The 23,509-nt window shown below is 40.6% G+C and overlaps 1 protein-coding gene across 1 annotated transcript; it reads left to right on the top strand.

The window, feature by feature from the left end:
- Nucleotides 1-4,184: 4,184 nt before the first annotated feature.
- LOC136701652 (neuroglobin-like) lies at nt 4,185-23,385 on the top strand. The gene is made up of 5 exons (XM_066676294.1): nt 4,185-4,536; nt 9,542-9,646; nt 20,073-20,193; nt 20,875-20,955; nt 23,057-23,385. The coding sequence occupies exons 1-5, from the start codon at nt 4,388-4,390 to the stop codon at nt 23,153-23,155; spliced, it is 555 nt and encodes a 184-aa protein (XP_066532391.1). The 5' UTR covers nt 4,185-4,387; the 3' UTR covers nt 23,156-23,385.
- The last annotated feature ends 124 nt before the right edge of the window (nt 23,386-23,509 follow it).

Genomic DNA, 23,509 nt, shown 5'->3' with positions numbered 1-23,509 from the left:
TTCCATTTTTTTCTAAAATCCTTGAGCGTGTTGTAGCCACCCGGCTGACAACAAACCTAGAATCCAATAACCTCCTCGATTCATTTCAGTCTGGTTTTCGCCCTCACCATAGTACTGAAACTGCCTTGGTCAAAGTTATCAATGATCTGCTGGTGGCTGCAGATACGGGAGCTCTAAGTATTCTGGTCCTCCTTGACTTAAGTTCTGCCTTTGACACAGTAAATCATGCCATCCTCCTCTCAAGACTGCGTGAGCTGGGTGTCACTGGTTCTGCCCTTGACTGGTTTAGATCTTACCTAACAGATCGAAAACAATTTGTCACACTTTCTGGACATAGTTCAACCATTTCATCCATCTCACAAGGGGTCCCACAAGGCTCTGTCCTTGGCCCATTACTGTTTATTGTCTATGTACTCCCCCTCGGCCATATTATCCATCATTTCAATCTTGATTTTCACTGTTACGCTGATGACACACAGATTTACCTCCGGACCAATCCTTTCAACAACCCACCACTCTCCAAATCTGAACTATGTCTCTCAAAAATCAGGCACTGGATGACTCAAAATTCACTGATGCTTAATAGTAATAAAACTGACCTAATCCTCATTGGCTCCAAATCTACCCTCAATAAACCAGGCTCCCTCACACTCTCAGTTGATGATGTCACCCTGTCCCCCTCCACTGTGGTCCGAAATCTTGGTGTCACCCTTGACTCTACGCTCACGTTTCATTCCCATGTTAGTTCCATCATAAAAACCTCATTCTTCCACCTTTGCAACATTGCTAAAATCCATCCTTCTGTTTCCCAGTCTGCCTCTGAACGCCTCATCCATGCATTCATCTCCAGCCGTCTTGACTATTGTAACTCTCTTCTTTCTGGCATTAGCTCCTCACTACTACATAAACTCCAAATGGTCCAGAACTCTGCTGCCCGTCTCCTCACGCACACCCGGTCCCACCAACCACATCACCCCAGTTCTCCACAACCTCCACTGGCTTCCTGTTAAATATCGTATTCAGTTCAAAATCCTCCTTCTCACCTACAAAGCTCTCAATAACCAAGCTCCCTCTTACTTATCGGACCTTCTTCAACCATACACATGTAATCGCATTCTCAGATCTTCCTCAGCTGGTTTACTCACCATCTCTCCTTCTAAGCTGCGTAGTCTTGGAGATCGAGCCTTCTCCAGACATGCCCCCCCGCCTCTGGAACTCCCTTCCTCCAGAAATTCAACAGTCAACATCTCTATCGCTATTTAAATCCAAACTTAAAACACACCTGTTTGCGGCTGCATTCAATCCCTCTGTTTCTGATTAGCCATTGTTTGTTTTTACCCTTGTTCCTGTTTTGTATCATTGTATGTTATGTAGTGTTATGGATGTGATTGTCTTTGTGTTCATATGATTGTAACAGCGTCTTTGGGTTACTGAAAAGCGCTTTAAAAATTCCATTTATTATTATTATTATTATTATTTGAAAAGCTAACGGTGCTTGAGCGAGGTCACCGCTCCCTCAGCCCAAAGCCAGCACAAGGGAAACCACCGAGACCATTCATCGTGTGTTTTCATCGTGTGTGTTCAGAACGGGCTAGATGCGCTGGGCTAGACCACACGAGCTGTCCTACAGATGATCTAAGTTGAGGATCTGTCTGGATTTCAGCGGTTAGGAAGCTCGCTGCTTTCAAAGAAATCAAGCTGAAGTTGTATGAGAAAATCATCCGGTTTCGCCTGCTGCTCCCTGCTCATCTTCAGGTTCTTTTCAAAGGTGAAACTTTGCTTTTTGAAACAGCAGAAGACACTGATATATTCTACCACCAGCGTGTGACCAGCCAGGAGTAAAGTATTCCTACGTCACGGTCTGTTTCGTCTAGCCCTGAGGTGGTTAGTTTTGATTTACTAGTGACTTTCTCATGCACAGTGTCATTATTTAAGTGTTTGAAAACTGCATGCCTTGTTTGGTTTGGACTGTTTTTCACCTGAAAATTTAATTCTGGCCTCGAGCTAGGGATTAATATTTACCCACACCATGACCAGCCTCTAAACCTTTACTTAATAAAATTAAACCTGATTTTCAGAAATGGACTATTTTACGTCTAGTAGAATTAACTTTATCAAAATGAACGTAGTGCACAGATTGTTGTATCTCTTCCAGTGTCTTTCAATTTTTCTCCCAAAATCGTTCTTTCAAGCAATGGACAAAATGGTTGCATCATTCTTATGGTGTGGGAAGGTCCCTAGAAATGTGTAAGGAGCGTCTTCAGAGACCAAGGTCTCAGGGTGGATTAGTTCTCCTCAACTTAACGTACTGTAACTGGGCAGACAACAAAACGTAATCGACTGGTCACAGTCCCCACAAGCAGAATGGTGCAAAATGGACTCCAGCTCGTCCTTCGACAACTTTACTGCACTTGTTTCTGCTGAACTGCCTTTCTCTGTTTTACAGTACACACCATGTACTTTCTTTGTAAAATGGCAGAAACTCGGTCTGAACAAATTCAGTGACTCGTTTGTTGATGGTGTATTTTAGAGACATCTCCACAGTTTCCCAACAACAGTTTATTTCACTATTTTCAATTCCACCTTCCTCTAACCTGCCTCCTACATCAGGACTAGACTCCATTTTAGATACTCCACCACCCAGAGGCTTGACCTCACGTACACACTCTACCACTCTGTCCTTTAAAGACAGACCTCTGAGTAAAACATGCTCTGAATGGGAGCAGGAGTTTGGAATGGAGATATCTGATGAAACTTGTGATAATGCATTAATGAGAATCAGTGCGGGACTCAGAGTAATTCAGCGTGACACCTGTGATCGCTGTCATGCTGCTGACGCTGATCTCACACGTGTTTTGGCAGAGTTCTGAACATCCATTTTTACATTTCTCTCCGAGGCGTTTGATGTGGACGTGAAACCTAGCTGTTTTTGGGGATTTGGAAAACGGTGCCTCGATGAATAATACAATAAGAGACCGGCTTAGGGACCTCTTACTCTTTCTTAAACTAGAAAGGATCAAGTATTCGCTGAGAGGATCAACTAAACACGTTCATAAAACTTAGAAACCCCATAAAACCCAGTGTTATCTCATTCTGAGAACATGCAAACAGTCACCGTAGACTGAGCCTGATAAACCCCTACCTGTTCATTTTAATAAAACACTTCTCCATCGCACCAGAGAACATGGTTCTACTGTTCCACACACCAGAGGAACCTCATCTCTCCAGAGAACATGGTTCCACTGTTCCACACACCAGAGGAACTCCATCTCTCCAGAGAACGTGGTTCCACTGTTCCACACACCAGAGGAACTCCATCGCTCCAGAGAACGTGGTTCCACTGTTCCACACACCAGAGGAACTCCATCGCTCCAGAGAACATGGTTCTACTGTTCCACACACCAGAGGAACCCCATCTCTCCAGAGAACATGGTTCCACTGTTCCACACACAAGAGGAACTCCATCACTCCAGAGAACATGGTTCCACTGTTCCACACACCAGAGGAACTCCAACGCTCCAGTGAACATGGTTCCACTGTTCCACACACCAGAGGAACACCATCACTACAGAGAACACAGTTCCACAGTTCCACACACCAGAGGAACTCCATCGCTCCAGTGAACATGGTTCCACTGTTCCACACACCAGAGGAACTCCATTGCACCAGAGAACATGGTTCCACTGTTCCACACACCAGAGGAACCTCATCTCTCCAGAGAACATGGTTCCACTGTTCCACACACCAGAGGAACCTCATCTCTCCAGAGAACATGGTTCCACTGTTCCACACACCAGAGGAACACCATCGCTCCAGAGAACACAGTTCCACTGTTCCACACACCAGAGGAACCCCATCGCTCCAGAGAACACAGTTCCACTGTTCCACACTAGTGCTGGGTTGTGGGAGGGGGGGTGCGGGGGTGCGTGCCTGTAGTGATACACACTGGGATCCTCTTGCTCCTTCATGTGTAACTGTGTGTGAATAAGGAGAGGAACAGTGTTCCAGTGAGGTTCTCAAGTTGTGGTTCTTTGAGGTTCTGTGTGTTTCTCACTGAGAGACGGAGCCTCGGGTCTGAGCGCTCTGTTCTGAGGGAGTCAAAGATAATATGTAAATTCAATGCAAATATGTTTTATTCTAACGGCGGTGTTGGGTGTTTGTTGTGTTCAGAGCTGAGAGAGGAGAGAGAGGGAGACGTTCCAGATAAGACAGGAGAACCAGAGAGAACCCGCTGGAGCTTTATTCACTCAGTTATTTATAAACCATTAATCTGTTTTTTCAAACAACAGGATTGTTCTGGTTCTTAAAGAAGTTTCTGAAGAAGCTGAGGGAGTTCTGAGATTCTTGCAATTTTAACTCTTATCTAGAACCGGTGGTGTTATCTAGAATGGGCTGTGCTGTGTCCTCGGGTTCCAAGGGTCAGAGTGGAGGACTGGAGGTTGTGAGTCTCAGTGAAGAACAGAAGGAACTGGTGAGGAACTCGTGGGGGACCGTGAAGAACGAGGTGATGAAATCTGGGGTCATTCTGTTCGTCAGGTGTGTGAACCCTCTGTTTATCCCTGACACTCTGTTTAAAGGTTTTACAATGAATCATTTTCATTTTAGAACACGTCTCATTTTAGATCTCCAAAAGAATCATTCCACATCCGACTCAAGAACCTTTCATCTCTTAATGTAAATTCACTATGAGGATAACATTAGCTTTCACTTGTGTGTTCTACCTTAAAGAGTGCACAAACCATCCAGCTTCAAGATGGAGTTAGCTTTTTAACCAGACTCCAAATTCCATCTTTAACAGTCCACCTTAAATAGGCTGATTCCTGAGGTTTGAGTGTTTTTTAACCAGACTGCACATTCCATCTTTAACAGTCCACCTTAAATAGGCTGATTCCTGAGGTCTGAGCACTTTTTAACTAGACTGCACATTCCATCTTTAACAGTCCACCTTAAATAGGCTGATTCCTGAGGTCTGAGCGCTTTTTAACTAGACTGCACATTCCATCTTTAACAGTCCACCTTAAATAGGCTGATTCCTGAGGTCTGAGCACTTTTTAACTAGACTGCACATTCCATCTTTAACAGTCCACCTTAAATAGGCTGATTCCTGAGGTCTGAGCACTTTTTAACTAGACTGCACATTCCATCTTTAACAGTCCACCTTAAATAGGCTGATTCCTGAGGTCTGAGCACTTTTTAACTAGACTGCACATTCCATCTTTAACAGTCCACCTTAAATAGGCTGATTCCTGAGGTCTGAGCACTTTTTAACTAGACTGCACATTCCATCTTTCTCAGTCCACCTTAAATAGGCTAATTCCTGAGGTCTAAGCACTTTTTAACTAGACTGCACATTCCATCTTTAACAGTCCACCTTAAATAGGCTGATTCCTGAGGTCTGAGCACTTTTTAACTAGACTGCACATTCCATCTTTAACAGTCCACCTTAAATAGGCTGATTCCTGAGGTCTGAGCACTTTTTAACTAGACTGCACATTCCATCTTTCTCAGTCCACCTTAAATAGGCTGATTCCTGAGGTCTGAGCACTTTTTAACTAGACTGCACATTCCATCTTTCTCAGTCCACCTTAAATAGGCTGATTCCTGAAGTCTGAGCACTTTTTAACCAGACTCAACATTCCATCTTTCTCAGTCCACCTTAAATAGGCTGATTCCTGAGGTCTGAGCACTTTTTAACCAGACTCAACATTCCATCTTTAACAGTCCACCTTAAATAGGCTGATTCCTGAGGTCTGAGCACTTTTTAACCAGACTCCACATTCCATCTTTAACAGTCCACCTTAAATAGGCTGATTCCTGAGGTCTGAGCACTTTTTAACCAGACTCCACATTCCATCTTTAACAGTCCACCTTAAATAGGCTGATTCCTGAGGTCTGAGCACTTTTTAACTAGACTGCACATTCCATCTTTAACAGTCCACCTTAAATAGGCTGATTCCTGAGGTCTGAGCACTTTTTAACTAGACTGCACATTCCATCTTTAACAGTCCACCTTAAATAGGCTGATTCCTGAGGTCTGAGCACTTTTTAACTAGACTGCACATTCCATCTTTCTCAGTCCACCTTAAATAGGCTGATTCCTGAGGTCTGAGCACTTTTTAACTAGACTGCACATTCCATCTTTCTCAGTCCACCTTAAATAGGCTGATTCCTGAGGTCTGAGCACTTTTTAACCAGACTCAACATTCCATCTTTAACAGTCCACCTTAAATAGGCTGATTCCTGAGGTCTGAGCACTTTTTAACCAGACTCCACATTCCATCTTTAACAGTCCACCTTAAATAGGCTGATTCCTGAGGTCTGAGCACTTTTTAACCAGACTCCACATTCCATCTTTAACAGTCCACCTTAAATAGGCTGATTCCTGAGGTCTGAGCACTTTTTAACCAGACTGCACATTCCATCTTTAACAGTCCACCTTAAATAGGCTGATTCCTGAGGTCTGAGCACTTTTTAACTAGACTGCACATTCCATCTTTAACAGTCCACCTTAAATAGGCTGATTCCTGAGGTCTGAGCACTTTTTAACCAGACTGCACATTCCATCTTTAACAGTCCACCTTAAATAGGCTGATTCCTGAGGTCTGAGCACTTTTTAACCAGACTCCACATTCCATCTTTAACAGTCCACCTTAAATAGGCTGATTCCTGAGGTCTGAGCACTTTTTTTTCTCCCTTCTTGCAACATTTATTGAACATTAAGATAACAGCATTAAAGGGAAGAGAAGAGATTAAAAAGAGGCAGCGCTTAAATAACACTTCGGCTTCAGCACCACAGCACACCGTTAACCTCAGGTTTGATATAATCCAGAAACGTAGCCCATTCTTGGTAGAACTCCTTAGTCTTTATCATGTAGATGAGCTAATCTCTCGAGGGGGAGCATATTGTATATTGTTGTGTTCCACTGAGTTACACTGGGTTTTATAGATGACCAATAAATCCTGATCAAAAGAGAGTCCCCCGACAGACGCTCCCTAAACTACAACTAAGGGCTCAGCTGATATTAATGTATGCAGAGAGCATTTCATTTCCAAACACAATCGCTTCCTAAACTGTTTGACGTACGGACAGGTCCAAAAGCAGTGCAGAAATGTGTGTTAGACATTTAATACAGAGATCTGACTTAGATGGGTCCATCTTTCTCATTTTCTCAGGGGTGATAAATGATCTGTGGATGATCTTAAACTGCCCTTCTGTAAACTGCTTAGAGCTAAGGCCACGGTCACCACGAGCTCCCACTTATCATCCAACATCACCAAGTCCATTCCCCATCCAGTTCTGACAGAGCTAGTGTTCAGAGTGGTGTCTTTATTTAATGTTGTAACATTTAGAGATAAAATGCTTTTGTTTATGATCAGAGTTTATAAATGTTTCTAATTTATTTAAACTATAACTCAGAGGTATGACTGAGTTGAAGGAATCGTTAAAGTCACGTTGAGGGATATTTAGTTCTTGTCTTAGCTCTTCAAAAGACATGAGGCGAGTTCCCAGCCGTAGGCCTCCTGTAGATAATATCCCCCCGTGTTCCCACCGTGTGAACGCAGGGTCAGTGAGGCCGGGAAGATGTTCTGGATTTCCACATCAGGAAGAAAATACTTTCCCAAGTTTGTTGTTCTCAATATATGTTTTAATCTTAGTCCAAGTCCATAAGGTGTTTATTAGTGTCTTGTGTTCCCCAATGTGTTTCCCCCATCCATCTTTTTCAAATGATAATAGACATGTTAGAGACATAGATCTGCACACATATGACTCTATATCTACCCTCAAACATTCTGGGTCTTTAGTAAACCAATGTGTAATGAAATGTAAATGAACTGTCCAGTTGTAGAGCTGTGTATAACGGACCCCTAGTGCACCTGATTCTACTGAGAGTGGCATTTTCCCCAATTTAAATCTAGGCTTCTGGAGCACTTTTAAACCACACTCCTCATTCCATCTTTAACAGTCCACCTTAAATCAGCTGATTCCTGAGATCTGATCTGGCTTTTTATACACTCCACCTTCAGAACTCCACTGTGATTAAGGTGTGTCTCAAGGCTGGAGCTGTCTTTTTTATTCACCTTTATTATTTATTAATTCCACCTTAAAGAGTGCACCTTTAATAGACGAGGTCCTGAGGCTGGGGCTGGCTTTATATTTGAACGATCAGATACAGCAGTACTGCAGGAGTTAACCCTCTGTCCACTCACTATCCACTCTCTGTCCACTCTGTGAGACACTCGTCCCTCCCTGGTTCACCTTGTAGATGTAGAGTGAGAGACAGTAGCTCTGGTTATTGTCTCAGGGCCCTGTGTTTCAGTTGGACTCTTAGTAAACACTTCTGAGCAGGTTATGGAACTTGTGAAAACAAACAGAACCGGGGCTGGTGCCAGGTACAACCCTGAAGAACCCTGTGTTCTCCCTGAGTCAGCCTGGGTGTCCTCCCACAGTCTAAACAGAATCGTTGGTAGAAGGTGAAGGAAATGATAAAGAAAGAAAGAAAGAGAGAAAGAAAAGAAAAGAACAAAACAAAGAAACATCAAAGGCTCCGGGCTGCGTCTGTGTTAAAGGCTCCTCTGTTAATCAGCTGCTGATCTGTGTCTGAAATAAACAGGAACTATATTTGACTGAAGCTCAGATTAGTTTCAGAGATAAACCCAGATCACAGTCGCATCTCACTCCGTTCTCCTCCTAACGTCCTCTGGAGTTCCTCTGAGGTTCCTCTGGAGTTCCAGTGGAGTTCCTCTGGAGATCTTCTGCAGTCTCTCTGGAGTTCTTCTAGGGTTCTTCTGAGGTTCCTCTAGAGTTCCTCTGGAGTTCTTCTAGAGCGATGACCTCTGCGCTGCATGAGTGATCATAAGGTCATGTTCTGTGTGATGTAATGGAGTTAAACACCCGTGATGGAGTTATTTAATTATTAAACGAGTCTGACATTAGGTGTAACTTTGTAAAGCAGGAGACCCAGAGAATAATGCTGTCATTCACAGACCTCCCCCAGGTAGAACAGAGTCAATAAAGAGCAGTGGACATCTGTGGAAAGGTTTATTCTTTGATCGATTCTGAAAATCATCCTCAATCAGAACCTGAGGGCGACTCACTGCTGCACTTCCCCCTGTGTCCTGCAGAGGGCAGTATATATAGTATGTAGTATAGTGTGTAGTGCTCATGGTCCAGTATAAACTGTAGGTGGCTGTTTCAGAATCAGTGACTGTGCTGGAAACCTTTACTATGAGCTTTTGTTGAGAACTCTTCAGGAGGGAGAACAGTACACAGTGTGTTTTACTGTGGGTTACACAGTGCGAGGCTCTGTCAGAGAGGTGATGGTGTCAGCAGCAGGAGCCTGTTCTCTGTACTGTACTCGATCACTGCTGTTCACTGCTCATCAGAGGACGGCCATTTCCTGCTCGAGCTGCAAGAGGAAGTCATTTGTGTTTCCAGGGAATATTTTTAAATGGGTTTATTTGTTTGTATTTGTTTATTTGTCTCTCTCTCTCTCTCTCTCTGTGTGTGTGTGTGTGTGTGTGTGTGTGTGTGTGTGCGTAGGTTGTTTGAAGTCCATCCTGAGTGTAAAGAAGCTTTCTTTACTTTTCGGGACGTGCCGGAGCCTGGAATTCAGTTCAGTAAAGAGCTCCGCGCTCACGGCCTCCGGTGAGAACTCAGTGATGTTAATGATTATAATAACACTGTTTATTACAGGAATATAAAGAAGAATAGAAGAATAGCGATTGTTGTGTTGTGATTGTTTTCCTGTGAGTCGTCTGTGACTGAAATGTACTGAAAGTGGATCTGTACTTGGACCTGAGCTGGATGTGTTTCTGGATGGACTCCACATCAGTGTCCAGCTGCTTTCGCATCAAAGAACTGCGCAGTTCAGACCGATTCCCCAGGTGCCTCCCCTGGTGTTTTACTCACTGCCACACATTCATAAGAAGATTAAAACGGGGGGATGTGGCGGTCAGTCCAGATGTGTGAATTCTCCTGGTGTTCGTCACGTCACACATCTGCAGCCCGGAGCACGCTGGAGGAGGGTCACCTTGGAATAGACAGAGAATATAGTGATGTTCCTCAGTCAGACGATGAGAAAAGCAGAAGGACCTGGGGGTCCAGCAGCTCACTGTGGGCTGTCACTTCAACTAAAGACCCATGTCCATGAGATTACCCCCCCCCCCCCCCAGACGACCACAGACCCTCCTCCAGCCTCAGCCACACCCTGCACACTGGTGAACACCTAGAGTCCTTCACACACGGGCAGAACCACACTCTGATCAGAGAACCCGTCTCAGTCATGAGTCCAGTCTCTGTGTCTGTTCCCCCGCTGTAACGGGCCGACTGTGAGCAGGACACCCCGTGTGGTGTACTGTTTTCATACAGCGCTCGTTCAAACAGGACATGGTCCTCTCATAGAACATCAATGGCAGAACTTTCCGGAACACTGACATTAAACTGCCATTCTCACACAGACACTCATAGACAATACACACAGACTCACACACAGAGCCTAATAAATAGGAATAACATCATATCCCACTGACTTAAGGAAGCCCCAGATAAATGTGGCTGGATTCTTAAGGTGGAATGTAAAATACCAGCAGTAGTTTATTGAACAGAGTAGTCTAAATATAATGGGAGTCTTTTTAAGGTGGTAGGGTTTTTTTAAGCGACGTCCCCCTTAACGTTCGCTGACGTTGTATTTTGGTCCTATGAATGACGTTACGTGCAAGTCGTTATGAGGACGTCCATTGTACGTTTTTGAAAGCAACACTCGTGTTTCTGTTGCATCATCATGTCGTGAAGAGTAGCGCGCTCCCCCAAAATTCCTGGAATCGCCCACCTCTACTATTTACAAACTGGAGTTGGGACACTAAACAAATTGTGAGTAAAAACTGAATGCAATGATGTGAAGATGGCAAATGTCAATATTTTATTCCTAATAGAACATAGACGACAGATCAAAAGTTTAATCTGAGTAAATGTAACATTTTAAAGAAAAAATATGTTGATTCAAAATTTCACAGCGTCAACAAATCCCAAAAAAGTTGGGACAAGTAGCAATAAGTGGCTGGAAAAAGGAAATTGAGCATATAACGAACAGCTGGAAGACCAATTAACACTAATTAGGTCAATTGACATGATTGGGATAAAAAGAGCTTCTCAGAGTGTCAGTGTCTCTCTGAAGCCAAGATGGTAAGAGGATCACCAATTCCACCATTGTTGGGCAGAAAGATAGTGCAGCAATACCAGAATGGTGTTACCCAGCATAAAATAGCAAAGACTTTTTAGTTATCATCATCAACTGTGCATAACATCATCAAAAGATTCAGAGAATCTGGAACAATTGCTGTGTGTAAGGGTCAAGGCCGTAAAACTCAGAAAGCATTGTCAGTGAACACTATCCACCGTGCCATCCACCGTCGCCAGCTGAAACTCTACAGTGCAAAGAGGAAGCCATTTCTAAGCAAGCTCCGCAAGCTCAGACGTTTGCACTGGGCCAGGGGTCTTTTAAAATGAAGTGTGGCAAAATGGAAGACTGTTCTGTGGTCAGATGAGTCACGATTTGAAGTTCTTTATGGAACACTGGGACGCCATGTCATCCGGACCAGAGAGGACAAGGATAACCCAAGTTGTTATCAACGCTCCGTTCAGAAGCCTGCATCACTGATGGTATGGGGTTGCATGAGTGCTTGTGGCATGGGCAGCTTGCATGTCTGGAAAGGCACCATTAATGCAGAGAACTATGTTCAGGTTCTAGAACAACATATGCTCCCATCTAGACGTCATCTCTTTCAGGGAAGACCCTGCATTTTTCAACAAAATAATGCCAGACCACATTCTGCAGCAATCACAACATCATGGCTACGTAGGAGAAGGATCCGGGGACTGAAATGGCAGCCTGCAGTCCAGATCTTTCACCTGTAGAGAACATTTGGAGCATCATAAAGAGGAAGGTGGGACCAAGAAGGCCCACGACGATTGAACAGTTAGAGGCCTGTATTAGACATGAATGGGAGAGCGTTCCTATTTCTAAACTTGAGAAACTGGTCTCCTCTGTCCCCAGACGTCTGTTGAGTGTTGTAAGAAGAAGGGGGGATGACACACAGTGGTAAAAAATGGCCTTGTCCCAACTTTTTTGGGATTTGTTGACGCCATGAAATTTTGAAACAACATATTTTTCCCTTAAAATGATCCATTCTCTCAGTTTAAACTTTTGATCTGTGATTTGTTTCTATTCTGAATAAAATATTAGATGTTGGCACCTCCACATCATTGCATTCAGTTTTTATTCACAATTTGTTTAGTGTCCCAACTTTTTTGGAATCCGGTTTGTACAACAATGTTAATAATTGGTCGTCTCCTGGTCAAACGTAATCCCTGCGTACAGATAATAATAATAATATTGATAATGTATATAATAATAACAATAATACATTTATTTTGTATATAAATTGTCATAAATATGAGAATAAATACAATAATATTAATACTACTACTACTACTTATAATAATAATCATAAAAATAATAATACATATATTTCGGCTGTTTCAGAGAAATCATAGTATTGTTTGTTTTCAAGCTCACAGGTATTTTGATAAAAACATAATTCTCAGGTTGCAGTAATTCCCAGCAGTAGTTCATCAAATTTCACCTACAGAAGAGGAAAACTGGAAATCCACCAATCTGGCAACCCAGTTTGAAAAGTACCTCCACTAACGGACGACGGTTGAGTGGGTTTTCAGTTGGACCCGGAGTTACCGCAGTAACGGTAAGCGCTCTCTCTTTCTCTTGTACATAGTTCAGTTCCGCGGGTTTAACATTCGGCTTTTAAAACAAAACTGTCCCCTCTTATATTGTCTGATAGGTCGCCTGCTAAAGCTATTTATTTAGGAGTTTACTGACAGAAACAGCTAACAAGCAGACATCTGAGAACCGATCGGATTTGCTTGAATATTACTTTCAAATGTACGTCATACATCTCACAGTGTGTTAATGTTTATATAGAGTTTGTGAAACGGTCCTCCAGTCTTTAGGGCTGAGTGGTCCCTGTCAGCAAGGAGACGGTGGACCACTGCTGATCCACTGAGGACAAAGTTGGAGGTCCACTAGTGTTTTACACTGCGTTTTCTACCGCGGTCACGCCATCTACACTAGGACTTCCGGTGCGCGTCTACATCACGGTTTACGGTAGAACGTGTGCGAGCGAGTGGGGGGACTCTCAGAAAAGCGCAGATATTGAAAATTCATAAGAAATGGAATTTAAAACATAATTCAATACAGTTAATATTAAAAACAGGCCTGATTGGCTAAAGAACGGTTTGCAACCCTTAAAAAGTCCATAAAGACCCATAAAATGGTTTCACTGAAATTAAAATTAAAAATCAAATTGTTACCAGAAAATCTCACTGTTGTATTGAAAAGCATGTCCTCAGGTACACAGGGTATAATATTTATGTGCATTTACTGTAAGAATTAGAAGTAATAGGCTTGAAAAAACTCAGATATTAATTTCCATAAAATGGTTAAATCAAACTGTTACCAGACCACTCCACTGCAGCCTTAAAGAATATGTTCTAGAGTACCCAGAGAATAATTTTTATATATTTCTACTGTAGGAATTTGGAGAAATATCATTTCAAACTTATAAATATGATGTTTAATTTACAAATATTGCAAAATTGTGAGAGCTATTAAAGGGTTAAATCAAATGGTTACCAAACCACTTCACTGAAGCCTTGAAGAACATGTTCCAAGGTAACCAGAGAATAATTGTCGTACATTTTTACTGTAGGAATTTGGAGTAATATTATTTCAAATCTCAAAAATATTTTGTTTAATTTGCATATATGGCAAAATTGTGCGTCCTATTAAAGGGTTAAATCAAAGTGTTACCAGACCACTCAACTGCAGCCTTAAAGAATATGTTCTCAGGTACTCAGAGAATAATTTTTATACATTTTTACTGTAGGAATTTGGAGTAAGAGCATTTCAAATTTCAGTACAAATTGTTTAATTTGGCAATATTGCAAAATTGCGAGAGCTATTAAAGGGTTAAATCAAACTGTTACCAAACCATTCTACTGCAGCCTTGAAGGACATGTTCTCAGGTACTCAGAGAATAATTTTCATACATTTTTACAGTAGGAATGTGGAGTAATATTATTTCAAATCTCATAAAAATTATGCTTAATTTACATATGTGGCCATTTCTGAGTGCTATTAAAGGGTTAAATCAAACTGTTACTAGACCATTCCAATGCAGCTTTGAAGAACATGTTCTACAGTACCCAGATTATAATGTTCATACATTTGTACTGTAAGAATGTGGAGTAATAGCATTACAAACTTCATTAGAATAACAACACAATTCCACAAATTGCAGAATGCTGAAGGCCATAAAATGGTTAAATCAAACTGTTACCAGGCCATTCCACTGCAGCCTTGAAGAACATGTTCTAGAGTACCCAGGGTACAAATGTCATACATTTTTACAGTAGGAATTTGGAGTAATAGCATTTCAAATTTCAGTAAAAATTGTTTAATTTGCAAATATTGCAAAATTCTGAGCGCTATTAAAGGGTTAAATCAAACTGTTACCAGACCATTCCACTGCAGCCTTAAAGAAAATGTTCTAGAGTACCCAGGGTACAATCGTCATACATTTTTACTGTAGGAATTTGGAGTAATAGCATTGCAAAATTCACTAAAATATTATGTTTAATTTGCACATATTGCAAAATTGAGCGCTAATAATGGGTTAAATCAAAATGTTTCCCTGGGTATAATTCTCATAACTTTTTACTCTAGGAATTTGGAGGAATAGTATGGTAAAATTTAATTTTATGAATCTCGTAATGTTTAAGACCATAAAAAGTTTATAGTACTAGGTACTAATTACCAGGTACTGCATTTACGAAGAACATCGTCTCAGGTAAAAAGTATATGGTTTTTTTTTGTGTGTGTGTTCGGAATAGTAATATTTCAAATTTCCCTAAAAATTATGGTTAAATACAATTGCAGTGTTACCAGGGAGCCAAGTGCAGTCTTTAAAACCTTTTTTCTTAGGTACAATGTGCATACGATTTCATTATCTTATGACATTATCATTATTTCATGATCATCAGAGATCATGTCTGTAGTCTTGAAAACAATAAGACAATAACTTTCAAACTTTAAAAACTGTTTTCAAAGTTTGAAAGTTATTGTCTTATTGTTTTCAAGACTACAGACATGATCTCTGATGATCATGAAATAATGATAATGTCATAAGATAATGAAATCGTATGCACATTGTACCTAAGAAAAAAGGTTTTAAAGACTGCACTTGGCTCCCTGGTAACACTGCAATTGTATTTAACCATAATTTTTAGGGAAATTTGAAATATTACTATTCCGAACACACACACAAAAAAAAACCATATACTTTTTACCTGAGACGATGTTCTTCGTAAATGCAGTACCTGGTAATTAGTACCTAGTACTATAAACTTTTTATGGTCTTAAACATTACGAGATTCAAAAAATTAAATTTTACCATACTATTCCTCCAAATTCCTAGAGTAAAAAGTTATGAGAATTATACCCAGGGAAACTGAAAATATGTACTTCAAGACTGCAGTGGACAGTTTCTGGTAAATTATCTGGTAACATTTTGATTTAACCCATTATTAGCACTCAATTTTGCAATATGTGCAAATTAAATATAATATTTTAGTGAATTTTGCAATGTTATTACTCCAAATTCCTACAGTAAAAATGTACCCTGGGTACTCTAGAACATGTTCTTCAAGGCTGCTGTTGAGTGGTTTGGTAACAGTTTGATTTAACCCTTTAATAGCTCTCAGAATTTTGCAATATGTGCAAATTAAACAATTTTTACTGAATTTTGAAATGCTATTACTCCAAATTCCTACTGTAAAAATGTATGACATTTGTACCCTGGGTACTCTAGAACATGTTCTTCAAGGCTGCAGTGGAATGGCCTGGTAACAGTTTGATTTAACCATTTTATGGCCTTCAGCATTCTGCAATTTGTGGAATTGTGTTGTTATTCTAATGAAGTTTGTAATGCTATTACTCCACATTCTTACAGTACAAATGTATGAACATTATAATCTGGGTACTGTAGAACATGTTCTTCAAAGCTGCATTGGAATGGTCTAGTAACAGTTTGATTTAACCCTTTAATAGCACTCAGAATTGGCCACATATGTAAATTAAGCATAATTTTTATGAGATTTGAAATAATATTACTCCACATTCCTACTGTAAAAATGTATGAAAATTATTCTCTGAGTACCTGAGAACATGTCCTTCAAGGCTGCAGTAGAATGGTTTGGTAACAGTTTGATTTAACCCTTTAATAGCTCTCGCAATTTTGCAATATTGCCAAATTAAACAATTTGTACTGAAATTTGAAATGCTCTTACTCCAAATTCCTACAGTAAAAATGTATAAAAATTATTCTCTGGGTACTCTAGAACATATTCTTTAAGGCTGCAGTTGAGTGGTCTGGTAACACTTTGATTTAACCCTTTAATAGGACGCACAATTTTGCCATATATGCAAATTAAACAAAATATTTTTGAGATTTGAAATAATATTACTCCAAATTCCTACAGTAAAAATGTACGACAATTATTCTCTGGTTACCTTGGAACATGTTCTTCAAGGCTTCAGTGAAGTGGTTTGGTAACCATTTGATTTAACCCTTTAATAGCTCTCACAATTTTGCAATATTTGTAAATTAAACATCATATTTATAAGTTTGAAATGATATTTCTCCAAATTCCTACAGTAGAAATATATAAAAATTATTCTCTGGGTACTCTAGAACATATTCTTTAAGGCTGCAGTGGAGTGGTCTGGTAACAGTTTGATTTAACCATTTTATGGAAATTAATATCTGAGTTTTTTTCAAGCCTATTACTTCTAATTCTTACAGTAAATGCACATAAATATTATACCCTGTGTACCTGAGGACATGCTTTTCAATACAACAGTGAGATTTTCTGGTAACAATTTGATTTTTAATTTTAATTTCAGTGAAACCATTTTATGGGTCTTTATGGACTTTTTAAGGGTTGCAAACCGTTCTTTAGCCAATCAGGCCTGTTTTTAATATTAACTGTATTGAATTATGTTTTAAATTCCATTTCTTATGAATTTTCAATATCTGCGCTTTTCTGAGAGTCCCCCCACTCGCTCGCACACGTTCTACCGTAAACCGTGATGTAGACGCGCACAGGAAATCCTAGTGTAGATGGCGTGACCGCGGTCGTTTACCATACGGACCACTGTTGATTAAACAGAATTTTAGACAAAATTCTGTGAACTTTTTCGTTCACAGTCCAATTTACATTTGTCTCCTTCATTAGGTTCTTTTTGTTATTCTTTATTAATAAGATTAGTAAATAATTTTAATCAGCACAGTGTCAACATTTTTATCATTTAATCATTTTATATCAGGCTTATACTCATTATTATCTCTCTCATAGTTGTTGGTAATATTTGTATTAGTGTGTTTTCCAGAATAAAAGTCTCTGTGAATGTAAACTCTGTTTGAGGAGATTATAAATGGGTTCTATCCGGTACAGGACAGTAATCTGAGGGGTCCCATGGTGGACCAGCAGTGGTCTACTGTCAGTGGTGTGGGGGTGGTTTTTGTGTGAAGTGGAAAACATTTCAAACTTGTTTACATTCCCTTAGCACTAGGAATTACAGTTGTGCTGAACATGTATTAAATTAGACTTGGGCTAATGAAATTAAATTAGATTATTAATAGATTATTTTCAGAGTCAGTATGTTTACAGGTGTTCTCAGTATATAGAGAAATATAATCTAGTTTTCAGGATGTTAGTTTTACATGCTGTAGGTACGTTGTTGCTTTATATATTATCAGTAAAACCATTTTATTTTTATATACATTTATTTATTTTACTGCATTTTGTAGACATTGCGTGATACAGTGTTTCTAAATCATCCTAGAACTAGCAGCAGAATCACATAGACTTCTTTACAATAGAATTGGGCTGCATAGCAAGTCTTCTGTTGCTTCTACATATATCCTGCACTGCAATGCCTTGTATTAAGCAGCAAAAATATACAGAAATGTAGAAACATCGGCCTAGTCCCATGTTTACCCTGTGCCCTTAGTGCGTAGAAGCACATAGTGTGAGGACACTTCTGTTTGTGAGGATTTTTCTTATTATTATGGTTTGTTATTATTACGGTCAAATGACAGACCTCTCGCACTCATCCGTCTTTTATCCCTCTTTCAACATCGCTCCATTCATTTGAATGGGATGTATTTTCTGAATAATCAGGACATGTATATTGAAAACTACTTCTTTGTTTGACTTGTGATAACATGACTAAATCTCAGAGGAGGAGCTGTGTGTGTGTGTGTGTGTGTGTGTGTGGGGAGGGGGGGGGGCTTAGGAAAGGCATGTTTCTTATTATTATATTTTACACAGCTGTGTAGTTATTATACTTTTTCTGGGCTAAAACACCAAACCTGGTAGCAAGGTACAGCAGGTGTGAAATTACTTGAATGACTATATTTAAATATATATCATTATCTTAGATGCCAGAATACTGTATACATTTACATTTACAGCATTAGGCAGAGGTTCTTGGAGAACTACTTACATCAGAGTCTCAGGTTCTAGCTCCTAATGCTGATCTCTGAAGTCTGATCATTATTAGTCTTGTGTTGGATTTGTTTGTTTTGATTATTTTAATTTGTGTTTAATTTTTCCAGTAGATCACTTCAGGCGACAGATGACCGATGACGATGTGAAGAGAAGAATCTGTAAAGTACAGTAAAGTAGGGCTGGGTGGTAAATAGATCATACATCATTCAGTTATTAATATCAAGATTATTGTCCGTATCGCCCAGCCCTACAAAGCATTACAATGTGAAAATAAATTTAAAACATGACATCAATAAATGCTAAATACAGTTACTTTTTTAAAAAAACGTGTTTGTTTTCAATATTGACGTTACTGAACTGAGTCTCTATATTTATTAAAACACACTTTTAAAGAACAGGCAAGAAACATTAACATGCAACGTGACTTACTCTGACACACATCACATTGTGGAATTTTTACAATGTATAAAAAATATGTACTGCGTTGAACAACACTGGAGCCTTGATTGTGTTTAGACGTGTATGCTGTCTGTGGGTAACTTTATAACACAATATCATGTACATAGCCACACAAAATGTGGTCATGTGTAATGTTATTTTCACTGTTGATTAAACAGCTACTGTCACTTTAATGATAATGTATTTAGAAAAGTTATTTCTAAAATTGAATTATTTTACTAATGTGTATTAACCTTGCCCTATAAAAGCGTCGTACAAAATAAAAAGACGTCCTATAGATGGTTGTATGAGTGCTGGGGACGGTGTTGAAACTTTGTGAGCTGTTTTTGGTTCGCTACAAAATAACATCCATATAATGTTATGTTTTGTCCTCCTTTCACCTGTAAAGGATGTTATAAGGACGCCTTAAAGACATTGTTTTATTAGCTGGGTTATTTGGCATGGTCAGTTACTTAATAAAATGGCAGATTTTTATGTGGATGTTCTTTTAAGTTGTAAAATATAACAGCAGACTTTTTAAGGTAGCATTTCTTATTAAGGTGACCATTTCACTTAAGATGTGTGTTTTTTATGTGTATATGATTGTGTGATTGTTGTCCTGTATTTGTTATGTTTGTAGGACCCCAGGATCGCAGTAGCAGCTCAGGATCCAAATAAAACAATAAAACAATGAATCTTGATAAAACGTGATGATTGTATAAAATTACACAAACACAGTGTGTCATAGACCCATACCTGTAGTGTTCCCATTCAAATACAGTTTTAAATTCACTTTAAACATATCATAATCTGAATTAAACCTGTTTAAACGGAGCTTAGCAGTTTACAAACATTTTTAAACATTCTTTTAAAAGTGACCTTTCGGATGCATCTGGGTGAATCAATGAGCAGCAAACTGACAAAAGCAGCAGCCGAGCGTCACTGACTGTTGTGTTAATGTGTGTGTTTGTTTATCTGTGTTGTTCAGCGTGTTGTCGTTCGTGGAGAAGAGTGTGGCGAGACTGGGGGAACCTGAACGTCTAGAACAGCTGAGTCTAGATCTGGGACGCAAGCACTACCACTACAACTCCAACCCTCAGTATTACATGGTCCGAGTCTCCGCCTTCTTCTGTATTACATCACAGTCCAAACATACATTACATATCTCACATTAGAATACATTCATTAGATTATAGACATGTTCATTATATAACATTAGCTTAAAAAGTAACTGACACTGAGCTGAAAAACCAAAACCAATTCAGGGTGTGTTCCTGCCTTGCACCAGGTAGACTCCGGACCCACCACGACCCTGAACTGGATAAGGGTTACAGACAATGAATGAATGAATAGAAAACAGAATCTTGTATATTTTGTTAATAAATGTTTTATTTATTTACTCATTATCAGTAACACTTATCTAGTCCAGAGTGGAGGTGGGTCCGGAGCCTGCCCGGAATCACTGGACACATCTTAATGATTGATATACTTGAATAATTTAGCATTTAAAAATGTTTATAATTAAATCTTTAATTGACAGATTCTGATTTTAGAACTTTACACTTAAAATGAATTAACCTACATTTGTCTTTAAATTGTATATTAATAGACTTTATATTCATAGTTTTATATAGTGATAGTTACAAAGTGATAATACTCTGAACAGAATGGAAATGTACAGAGAACAAAATACATTTGAAATTTTATTTTTATATTTTATCATTTACACAATTTTATTTACATTTTGTAAAGTAAGTGTGTGTGTGTGTGTGTGTGTGTGTGTGTGTCAGTATCTGGGGGTGGAGTTTATTAAAGTGATAAAGCCTATCCTGGAGGACAGCTGGAGCTCAGAGCTGGAAAACGCCTGGATGGTAATCTACAAGACTCCTCACATAATCACACTCCCCAATGCTCAACCCCTCGGTCTGATCTCACAGACGTCTCACATAATCACACTCCCCAATGCTCAGCCCAGGGGTTCGATCTCACATCAGACTTCTCACATAATCACTCCCCAATGCTCAGCCCAGGGGTCCGATCTTACATCAGACTCCTCACATAATCACACTCCCGAAAGCTCAGCCCATAGGTCCAATCTTACTTCAGACTCCTCACATAATCACACTCCCGAATGCTCAGCCCAGGGATCCGATCTTACATCAGACTCCTCACATAATCACACTCCCCAACGCTCAGCCCAGGGGTCTGATCTCACATCAGACTCTTCACATAATCACACTCCCCAACGCTCAGCCCACGGGTCTGATCTCACATAATCATACTCCCCAACACTCAACCCATGGGTCCAATCTTACATCAGACTCCTCACATAATCACACTCCCCAACACTCAACCCAGGGCTCTGATCTTACATCAGACTCCTCACATAATCATACTCCCCAAAGCTCAGCCCAGGGGTCTGATCTCACATCAGACTCCTCACATAATCACACTCCCCAACGCTCAGCCCACGGGTCTGATCTCACATAATCACACTCCCCAACACTCAACCCATGGGTCCAATCTTACATCAGACTCCTCACATAATCACACTCCCCAACACTCAACCCAGGGCTCTGATCTCACATCAGACTCCTCACATAATCACACTCCCCAACGCTCAGCCCATGGGTCCAATCTTACTTCAGACTCCTCACATAATCATACTCCCCAACACTCAGCCCAGGGGTCTGATCTTACATCAGACTCCTCACATAATCACACTCCCCAACACTCAACCCCTGGGTCTGATCTCACATCAGACGTCTAACACAATCACACTCCCCAACGCTCAGCCCAGGGGTTCGATCTCACATCAGACTCCTCACATAATCACTCCCCAATGCTCAGCCCAGGGGTCTGATCTCACATCAGACTCCTCACATAATCACACTCCCCAACGCTCAGCCCACGGGTCTGATCTCACATAATCACACTCCCCAACACTCAACCCATGGGTCCAATCTTACATCAGACTCCTCACATAATCACACTCCCCAACACTCAACCCAGGGCTCTGATCTCACATCAGACTCCTCACATAATCACACTCCCCAACGCTCAGCCCATGGGTCCAATCTTACTTCAGACTCCTCACATAATCATACTACCCAACACTCAGCCCAGGGGTCTGATCTTACATCAGACTCCTCACATAATCACACTCCCCAACACTCAACCCCTGGGTCTGATCTCACATCAGACGTCTAACACAATCACACTCCCCAACGCTCAGCCCAGGGGTTCGATCTCACATCAGACTCCTCACATAATCACTCCCCAATGCTCAGCCCAGGGGTCTGATCTCACATCAGACTCCTCACATAATCACACTCCCCAACGCTCAGCCCACGGGTCTGATCTCACATAATCACACTCCCCAACACTCAACCCATGGGTCCAATCTTACATCAGACTCCTCACATAATCACACTCCCCAACACTCAACCCAGGGCTCTGATCTTACATCAGACTCCTCACATAATCATACTCCCCAAAGCTCAGCCCAGGGGTCTGATCTTACATCAGACTCCTCACATAATCATACTCCCCAAAGCTCAGCCCAGGGCTCTGATCTCACATCAGACTCCTCACATAATCACACTCCCCAACGCTCAGCCCATGGGTCCAATCTTACTTCAGACTCCTCACATAATTATACTCCCCAACACTCAGCCCAGGGGTCTGATCTTACATCAGACTCCTCACATAATCACACTCCCCAACACTCAACCCCTGGGTCTGATCTCACATCAGACGTCTCACATAATCACACTCCCCAACGCTCAGCACAGGGGTCCAATCTTACATCAGACTTCTCACATAAACACACTCCCCAACACTCAGCACAGGGGTCCAATCTTACATCAGACTTCTCACATAAACACACTCCCCAACACTCAGCTCAGGGCTCTGATCTTACATGTCCCCTATCTCTCTCTCTCTCTCTCTCTCTCTCTCTCTCTCTCTCAGACTCTGTTCCTGTACATAACTCAGCTGATGAAGGAGGGATACGAGGAGGCGGGGAAGCAGTGTCGCCCTGTGGCTGAATCTCAGAGACAAAAACTGTAGAAACTGAAAATATAACGGAACCTAAATTACAGACATTCTCCTGTAATAACTACATCACTTCCCCTTTAAAGTAACCCTGACTAAAGGCTCCTGACCAGCCTCTGAGACCGAGACATGCTGAGATTGAGATGTCCTCATCTGTAGAAATGTGAAAGCTGTGAAATATTGTGTTATTTATGAACGGGTGATTGATTAATGGATGAGTTTATTGATGTTAATAATAAAATATTAAGTACTAAAATATTTGTGTCGTGTTGTTTTTCTTCTCTCCCGTGAGTGTGTGTGTGTGGTGTAAATGATAGGTGGATGTAAACTGTTAAACTGATGGTGTGTGTGTGTGTGTGTGAAGAATGA

The sequence above is a fragment of the Hoplias malabaricus genome, chromosome 7 (genome assembly GCF_029633855.1).
Source record: "Hoplias malabaricus isolate fHopMal1 chromosome 7, fHopMal1.hap1, whole genome shotgun sequence".
NCBI lineage: Eukaryota > Metazoa > Chordata > Actinopteri > Characiformes > Erythrinidae > Hoplias > Hoplias malabaricus.
This window is presented reverse-complemented; position numbering and strand designations above follow the sequence as displayed.

What these genes read in the sequence shown, in the direction of transcription:
- LOC136701652 (XM_066676294.1), top strand. Translation starts at nt 4,388, where the DNA reads ATGGGCTGTGCTGTGTCCTCGGGTTCCAAGGGTCAGAGTGGAGGACTG. An exon ending in CTCCGCGCTCACGGCCTCCG is followed by an intron (nt 9,647 to 20,072) that starts GTGAGAACTCAG and finishes TGTGTTGTTCAG; the next exon opens with CGTGTTGTCGTTCGTGGAGA. An exon ending in AGCTGGAAAACGCCTGGATG is followed by an intron (nt 20,956 to 23,056) that starts GTAATCTACAAG and finishes TCTCTCTCTCAG; the next exon opens with ACTCTGTTCCTGTACATAAC.